This window comes from Tenrec ecaudatus, chromosome 2, assembly GCF_050624435.1.
Source record: "Tenrec ecaudatus isolate mTenEca1 chromosome 2, mTenEca1.hap1, whole genome shotgun sequence".
NCBI lineage: Eukaryota > Metazoa > Chordata > Mammalia > Afrosoricida > Tenrecidae > Tenrec > Tenrec ecaudatus.
The window spans coordinates 197578787-197588465 of NC_134531.1; the positions used below are offsets into that span (position 1 = coordinate 197578787).

General features: G+C 40.8%; 1 protein-coding gene across 1 annotated transcript; it reads left to right on the forward strand.

Moving 5' to 3' along the window:
- Window positions 1-432: 432 nt before the first annotated feature.
- Window positions 433-1389, forward strand: LOC142440312 (olfactory receptor 2AJ1-like). Its single transcript, XM_075542784.1, has one exon. The coding sequence runs from the start codon at window positions 433-435 to the stop codon at window positions 1387-1389; it is 957 nt and encodes a 318-aa protein (XP_075398899.1).
- The last annotated feature ends 8290 nt before the right edge of the window (window positions 1390-9679 follow it).

Below are 9679 nucleotides of genomic sequence, written 5' to 3' on the forward strand. Positions count from 1 at the left end.
AAATTGTTATGACATATCTACTGCACTTGTTCCTTCAAGTTACCTCAGGTAATAATTGGATTGGTTCATTAATAAATACATATGGTAAATTTTCATCAGATGGACTGCTTATTAATAGGGTATTTGAATATACTTAAGTTCTTAGTTTGCAATTTGCAGCAAAATTTATATGAATTTAATGATTCATTAAGTATATGATTAATGAATTAGTCCATGATGGCTGTTTGCAACAGTAAGTATGTAAGTTTAATAATTGATCCATGAAAATTTTTTATGTTAAAAAATTATTCAGAGTATTAAGAACACAACAAAGAAAGAGGGGAAGAATAAATTCAAAGGAGTCTTAGGAGTGAAGGTAGAACAGTTAAACAATAACATGTCATCTGACAGAACAATGTTTTTGCACTTGCGTTAAGGTGATGATGGTCAGCCATGGAAATAGATAATGAGACTGTCACCACAGACTTCATCCTTCTGGGGCTCTGGCCTGAACTGAGTCATCTTGTGATCCTCATCTGCATCATTCTTCTGGTCTACTTTGTGGCTGTGATGGGCAACTCGGTTCTCATTCTTCTCATCTGGTTGGATTCCCGACTCCACTCCCCCATGTACTTCCTGCTCAGTCAGCTCTCTCTCATTGACTTGGCCTTGATCTCAACTTCTGTCCCCAAAATGGTCACAAACTTCTTCTCAGGGAAGAGAACCATATCTCAGATTGGCTGTGGAACCCAGATCTTCTTTAGCTTAACCCTGGGGATTGCTGAGTGCCTCTTGTTGACCCTCATGTCCTATGACCGCTACGTTGCCATCTGTAACCCTCTGCGATATTCAGTCATCATGAGTCACACAATCTGTACACAAATGGTCATTGGCTCCTGGGTAGGAGGAGCAGTTACTTCCCTGATCCATACAGCCTATGCCATGCACTTCCCAATTTGTCGCCCACGAAAGATTCCTCATTTTTTGTGTGAAGGCATGGCCCTCCTGAAGCTGACTTGTGAGGACATTTCAGCCTATGTGAAATCAGTGGTCGTCTCGAGCTTTTTGGTGGTCCTTATTCCACTGAGTCTCATTCTGACCTCCTACACCCTCATCGTCCTCGCTGTACTCCGCATGAACTCCCCAGAGGGCAGGAACAAAGCTCTCACCACCTGCTCTTCCCACCTCTGTGTGGTGAGCCTGTACTTCGGCCCCGCCATATTGGTCTACATGAGGCCAGGTTCCTCTAAGACTCCCAAATTAAACCAGTCCCTCTTTATGTTTAACGCCATCTTGACCCCAATGCTTAACCCTCTCATCTATAGTCTGAGAAACAAGGACGTCATAACAGCTTTGAAGACTATAATCATCAGTAGATGTCCCCAGGGAAAGATGAAAATCTGTACCTGATTATGATCTCAGGTTGGCAAATTAATTTCCTTTGTTTTATGAAGGCTTTATGGTTTTACAGATTTGGTCATGAGACTCACAGAAACATTAGCGGCATGTGCTTCCAACCCCTGGTTTAGTAGAAATACACACGAATAAAACTATACTAACTTAGCTGTGGCCTCAAGGCACCATCACAAGAACCAGATGCAAAATTCTGAACACACACCATTCCTTTTTAAATAATGATGTCACTTTACCTAAAAATGCCCACATTGCAGTTACATGCATGTGCCTGAACACACCTGTGGTAAAAAAAGGTATTGGTTGTTTTTCTGAGCACTAGGAGAATTCACAACCCCCAGGTGGGCTTTGAAGACAAGGTTTTCAATTGACAGTAAATTAGTCTCAACCACCATGAATTATCTAAGACTACTTTAAATTAAGCCAAACACCTGCAATAGTCGTTGGTGTTACATTTCATGAGATGCAAAGAGTAAACCTAACTTCTTTGACTTGGCTCCACACTTTTTCTCCCCCCACCCCACCCCCACAATCTCCTTCTGAATTCATACCCATTGTGCAAAGCAAATAAGATTGCAAAATTTCTTCTGATGATCTGAAAAAATGAAACAGTAATTAAAAAATAACTTCCTAGAAGTGCTAAGAGGAGTAAATCAGCTAGGGTAAATAAAACACTGAAAACCCTGTGGGAATGGAGGCAGGAAGTAAGTGCTATGTTACATGGATACAGGGATCTCACACCTGGAGCACAAACTCCTCTCGACACGGGTGTGGGAGAACACACTCTGTTAGGGCTTCCTTCTAGGCATGCCAAATGGGGCTTTATTTTTATATATCATAAAGTGATGTTATAGTCACTTTCATATGAATATGTATTGAAATTAACTTTAATTTAAAGCTACAAAAACCCACTTTCTTCTAGAATAAAAAGGCAAGTCAGAAATTTTAGAAGAGGATTATTATTGTTAATTATTCAATTTATTGGTCATATTTGAAGGGCAGTAATTGTGGTGGAGAGCAATCATTCCTCTGTGCTCTCAGTTGTAGGCTTACATTGCATTCGCTGACTTGGACATTTGTGATTTTAGAAAGAGGCTTTCATTTGAGGGCCATGAAGAACAGGGTGTTTGGGCCTCACTTGACCAGAGTCACACAGAGTAGCAACAATGTGGGGCTTTTTGTGCTTTACTTCCTCCTCTCTTTGAATAAGTCGTGCCCTCATGGCTAGAGATCTGGCTGATTATTGTTTGTTTGGTTGGTTTGCTTTTCTGGTTTACCATGCTGGAACAAAATGATTTATGTATATGTTTAGAAACAAATATAATTTTAATCACCATTTATATATATTTGCAATATATGTGCAGGTGTTTTCTTTTACTCTTTGTCACTCATGAGAAATTTGACCTTCAGTTATGGTACTGTAACTGTGACAGGTAACTAGTTTTCCAATAAACAAATCATCTCTGAATTTCTAGTCATGCTCTAGTGGCATTCTTGTAATGGGATGTCAAATTATATAATAGTAAACCTATGATGTTTAAAAAAAGTGCCTGATCTTGCCCCATCCTCAAAATCACTATTATGTTTCAGCCCCTTTTTGCAGGCAAACCGTGAATCCATTTCCTTGAAGCATTTACTCTTTTTTGATGATGCTCTAACAAGAATGATCATGAGATGAAGTCTTGTCATTCTCATTTCTAAAGACCCTGTGGTTGTACTTCTTCTAACAAGAATGGCTCATGCCTCTGTCAGGGCACGATATATTACTACACCTTCTTGGCCAACACCATAATTCAAAAGCACCAATTATTCCTCAGTCTTTTTTTCTCCAGATCAGCATGATTGTGAGATGACTGCAAACACCATGGTTTGAGTCAGGAGCATAGTAGTCCTCAAAATGACATCTTTACTTTTTTAACATTTTTCAGAGATTTTTTTTGTTTTTTCAGAGATTTTTTAAGGATAATTAAATTTTCTTTTAAAATATGTTCTTTTTGTTTTTCCCCCAGCACTTTTATTCACAAGTAATTTACATGTCATATAATTCAATACTCCAATCATTCAATCATGTCACAGAGAATTGTAGAATCAGCCCCACATCAATTTTAGAACATTTCCCCTCCCCCGTGGTCAAATTGTCTTGAAGACACATTATTCAATCAGACTCTGATCTAGTAGTCTCCCTCTCCATTCTGCATTAGTTACTCCTGAAATGCCCTCCCCCCTTATCATCTACCCCTCCACCCCTGAATTCCCAGTAACCCCTTGTGTCCATTATTCTCATTGTACATCCACCCCTCCGGGTGCTTCACAACTGGGAGACACAACAGAAAACAATACAAAATATTGCATTCAACATAACAGTATACAGACAAAAATACTAATGTGAGAAAAGGAAAAGACCCCGAACAATAATTGAAAAGCCAGGGAAGAAATTTCTGTCTTGCAATCAGTAAAAGCTACTTGCGCGCTGCACAAATTCAGGTCCTGTCTATATGGTGAGCAACTGGCCAAGTAGTGGCTTTGATCCTGCCTAATCAAGGTGACAGTGTTCTTTGCCTGATAGGCAGGCGACTCTTGCCTCTAGGGCAGATCTGCCAGTGGCTCAATCTGACCAGACACTCTGCAGATGGGTTTTGTGCTCTGTGAGAGTCTGGGTGCTTTAGAGAAACAAATCCACAGAAACCCAGGGATAAAAAAGAATTTTATATAAAAGCGAAGTGCGCATCAAGAAAATATCCGTACTCAGTGCTGGCCAAGTCCATAAGTCCAACAGTAACCCATTAACCCATATGTCCAACACCAATCCACAAAGTCCTCCTCCATCTCACAAAACACGTGCAATGATGCCGACTGCAGGAGGAAAGCCAAATCAGTGAACATGTGAACATCTCAGTGCTGGCAGGGGTCTCCACAAGGCTGCTCCAGCACCCAGCACTGCATCGGGGTAGGTCCTTGTGGCTTCTACTCAGGGGTGTCTTGCAGGAAGTGAGCCTTGCCAGCTGAAACAGGGAACTGGCTAAGGCAGCTGCACCCTTGTCCGACCATCAGAAAGCAAGAGACCTGAGAACTAGAAAGGCAAGGCTCACTGAGTCATTTATCCCGCCTCCCTTCAATTAACCCCACATGTGTTTACTGGCCAGGTTGGCACAATAAACTAACTACCTCAGGCTCTCACTGTCCCCCTGGGCCCTTCACAATTGTGCAATTTCTTCCATAATCACACATTTTCCAAAACATACTTTTTCTCCCTAGACTTCTTGGCATCACCCAGCCCTCTGTTTCACCCTTCCCCCAGACCTGTGTTTTAGTTCTTTCCCTGTAGGCTCAACATCCCTGAGTTTCATTTACTGAAGAATAAGGCAACAAATAACAGTTTCAAGAGGCTGAGCCCCACTGGTGATGCGCCGCTGAGATGCATCCTAATATAAACAGGCATAAGCAGAATATAAGCGCCTGGCCATCACAGGATTTCCGGGATAATACATGTCTTAATACAGCATACAGGGCGTGGATGCAGCAAGATCCTTGTTTGTTGTCAAACCACAGCGCACAGTCTTCGTACTGCTGTCTTCTTCTACCTCAGACACCGTGCGTGTGCTGGCTTAAGTCCTCAGACTACAGGTGTGTCTGGGATAAAGTCCAGTTCAGCGGTGGAGTTCCAACTTGGGGTCTCACCAATGCAGCCTCTGGAGCATGACATTCACCCCAAAGATCCAGGATTGAGAGTCCCAGTGTTGTGAGGCACTCGGCGGGGGTTCCAGGAATACCCCCTGAAGCTCAAGGTCAATTCTGCCCTCCCCCTGCATGCCACTAAAGACCATCGACCCAGTGATGCAAGGGCATACTCAGACTCCCCTCCCCCCACCTGGGGGTCAGCCCTCCTTCCCCTTCACCTACAGACATGCACCTATGTTCTTCCTGACTTGAACATTCCCTCTCCCCTCTCCTGCTCTGCCCCTCCCATCAGTAAGCCTCATCCCTCTGACAGGGCTGCCAGGGAACCACACCCCATATGCACATGGCACCAACTCAGCAGGCTGCAAGCCCCCACCCCCTACCATTTGATCCCAGCTGTCCTGGGGTGCCCTCTGGCCAGGTGACCTACATTATACTTACCTCGAGTAGGTGATGATTGGTTCATTATCACTAGGCCAGCTCTTAAAGTGATTTTTTTGTAATAGATTTGTCCAGTGCATTAGGACATTTAATTTCCTAACTGCTGTTTCCATGAGCATTGATTGTGGGTCCAAGCAAAAGGAAATTCTTGAGCATTTCAATGCAAGGATTTTCTCCATTTATTATGCTGTTGCTTAATGGTCTAGTTGTGAGGATTTTTATGTTCTTTATATTGATGTGGAATACATACTGAACACTGTAGTCACTGATGTCCATTGATAAGAACTTCAAGTCCATTACCATTGCCCACCACCAATTTTAGCAATACGGTGGTTGGCAAAAATGAGGAGGAGAGAAAAAGAGAAAAGATGCTCACATTAGTTTGCTCTTATTTTAACCAGATGGTAATGTTTTAGTCTTACAGCGATAATATATTACACTTATGCTTCAAATGGGAGTCCTGTTGTCAGGTAAGCCTTGTACAACCACAAGGCTGTCAGTCAAAGCCACCAGCTACTTCATGGGAGAAAGATTAGTCTATCCTTTCTATATGTATTTGTGGTAAAAAAGGTATTGGTCTTGAAAAATTCCATCATATGATTTCCAGCTTCATTTCTACCATCAAGGTCATATTTTTCATATTTATTTTTCCTTCCTCTTTGTTTATAGCTTCTGTATTACTATCACCAATAATTATCAATGCATCTTGAGTGCATCTTTGATCAATTTCAAAGTGTCTGATTCAAAATGTCCAATACCAGTCCCGTTCAGCTCACTAATTCCTAGGATAGCTATCTTTATGCAATCATTTCATTTTGAAACTTTAAAATTCCCTAGATTCATACCTCATGCATTCAAAATTCCAATGATTAATAGATGTTTGGAGCTGTTTCTTTTCCTTTTGAGTTGTGCCCCATCAACTAATGTAGGTTTGAAAGGTTTTACTTCAAAAGTTTTCTCTGTGTTGAGAAAGCAGCTCTTTCTCAGTCATATTTTGAGTGCATTCTGACAGTACAGTCTCAAAAGTTCACTGCCATTGAGTCCATTCTGATCCATAGCCACTCTATCCTACAGGGTAGAAAGGAGTCGAAAGTCCAGTTGTTCTCCCACAGATTGGCCGGTGGTTTGGAATTTGGACCTTCAGGACCGCAGTTCAAAGTGTAGCCCCTACAACAAGTTGCTGTCCCTTTATTCTAACAGGACCAGCTGCAGAACCTGCACGGTTTCGCATCAGAGAAGGTGTGTGTCAGGGTTTTGTCCTCTCACTGTAAAAATTCAAACTGTGTGCTGAGAAAATAACCAGAGAAACCAGATTATATGAAGAATAATATGCCATTATCATTAGGGGAAGGCCTATTAGCAACCTTCAATAATCAGATGAAACAACCTGACTTGCTGAAAGTGAGGAGGACTTGAAGCACTTGCTGATGAACATCAAAGATTATAGCCTTCAGTTTGGATTACCACTCAAAGTAAAGAAAACAAACATTGTCACAACTAAACCAACAGGTAACCATGATAAATGGAGAAAATATTGAAGTTGTCAAGTATTTTGCTGCTTAAATTTCCAATTAATGCTCATGAAAGCAGCAGGGAATAAATAAAAAATGTATGGTGTCTGGTTAATCTACTGCATAAGTAGGCCTAACCCTAGGCCCAACCCAAGTCATGATAATTTCAATAACATCATATGCATGTGAAAGCTGGGTATTAAATAAAGAAATCTAAAGAAGAATTGCTACATTTGTATTAGCTGCTATTGAAGACTATGGAGGTTACTGTGGGCTACAACTCTGTCTTGGAGAAGGGTTTCATGCTTGGCAAAGTGCAAGGGCAGCAACAAAGAGGAAGATGCTGAAGAAGATGGATGGACACAGTGGCTGAAACAATGGACTTCAGTATAGAAACAATTTGGAGGACAGTGGGGACCCAGGGATATTTTGTTCTGCTGTACACAGGGTCGCTATGCATCAGAACCAACCCAATGGTACCTAACAATACACGCAAATGACACAGCATTGCTCTGTTTACATATAGGGAAGCTGTGCGAAAGGCACAGGGCCAGGCTGTGTTTTCTACTGTTGTCCTTATGGCTACTGACCTGAAGATTCTGACAATACGGCAAGAAACAACTCAAGGCCAGTGGGTATGGTTTTCATTGCGGTATACATCAAATGACTAATAAACTTTAATAAATTTTAAGATGCAGGAGAAAAGAGTTGAATGATTAAAAACAAAAAGCCATTCATTCTGATCCTATAGGGAAGACCCAAACTGCTTCACACAGCTTTCAAGGATGTAAGCATACAAAATACAGAGATTCCATTTCGGGTCAGAGGAGTGCTGTGAATTGTTCATTGTTCAAAACAAGGTCATTTTTTTAGAAGAGCACATCTTTCTCCCACATACAAATGAGTTTTCACCACCAACCTTTTAATTCGTGTGCCACTGAACCCCAATAAAATGATGTTTTAAAAATCTTAGTCTTCTCACAGTACCCTTTGAAAACTTCTACTCAGCTATTTTATTTCATCCTTTCTTTTTTGTTTTGTTGTTTAAGTATAACAATTAAAAATAATTTTATTGGGGCATAAACCATATATCATAGTATTGTAAGTCCAACCATGTAAAGAAGAGTTGGACAATTATTATCACCACAATCCATTTCAGAACATTGAACAATTATTTCCTGTACTACGTGTTATTAACTCCCCTTTCCCTCTAAGCTCCCCTGCCCTAACCACAGGAACCCATTATCAATTTAGTCTTTTCTTTTACCACAACTACTCTACATTTGAGAGCAAACTTCAGTCTCCTCTCACTTCTCGTGGGCTTTTCATTCTTTCCCATCTTTTTCACAGCTGTTTAGTTTCTTCATGTGTCGTATGTTTGGTTTCTTCACCTGTGATGTCTTTCTTGCCAGCCCTCAATCTGTCGTGTCTTTAATCATTAGTGTTCAATGCATCGAATCCGTTGTTTGAGATGGTCTTTAAATTCAGGTTGCATATACTCTTGGTTGTACTTTGGTTCACGTTGACTTGTTTGAATTGCCTTCCTCTGCGTATTGAACTGGTACTAATAATCTACGATCTGTGCCATATCTGACCCTGGTTAATCTCTGATGACATTTACCTTCTATCTTTCCACAAATATAATTGTTTTGATGCCTGTGTATTTCAATGGCAAAATCAACATGTATAGTCAACATTTGTGAATATATATATATATATATATGAGAGATAGGAGACAGAAAGCTCTAAGCAGATAGAAGAAAAAAAGTCCCAGCTGGAAACTTTGGAAGTGGCAGGAAGTCTGGAGGGATAGTTTCAACAGCCTAGGATAATTTTAAATCAGCAGGCAACATACCTCTAGGCTGATTTTAAACTAAAAAATCAGCAGATCTCATGACTCTCTTTGGTGACCCATTACCTGTTTACTACTTTGTCCTTATTCATGCAAGACCCCAGCATGGACAGAACATAATGAGGTTAATGATTGAATCTGAGCAATGTGACCAGACCCAGGATTGGTCCATTCATAACTGGCGACCCAGCCCCAGCATCTGATACAAGCCTCTAGACACTCAAAGCTCTTCCTGCTGTGCTGGGTGCTTTTCTTTCCTTTCTGAATAAACTTTGCTTCTCCTAGCCATTTGTGGTCTGTGACTCTGTCCTTTGGTTATCCTAACGAAGGACCCTGGACACTCCAAAGCAGGTACAGCACTAGGAAGCTACCACCTTACAGCCATCAAATGAATTTTCACTCAATGTAACCATCTAAGAGAAAATAGAGCTCCTCCTTAGGGTTTCTGAGATTTACAATCTCAGTAACTGCTGAATTTGTAGATTGTAGTCTAACACTAATCCACTATGACACGAGGGGCCTTTTCTTATGACTGATCTTGCAAAACTTTACTATGAGATCTCCAGTGTCATAACTATATCATCAAAACCATGTTTTCCAACTGCTGAGCTTTTTTCTTTGTTTCCAGTGTTCACATTCCAATCACTAGTAATTGTCAATACAGATTTGTATTTGGGTTTTTTTTCTTGCTGTTTATTGTAAGCTAAATGAAGTTTACAAGAAGATCATCATGTTTACATCCAACAATTCACGCATATTGTCTCTGAGCTCTTCCATGGCAAGCCTCTCCATGGACTGTTGCTTT

What these genes read in the sequence shown, in the direction of transcription:
- LOC142440312 (XM_075542784.1), top strand. Translation starts at nt 433, where the DNA reads ATGGAAATAGATAATGAGACTGTCACCACAGACTTCATCCTTCTGGGG.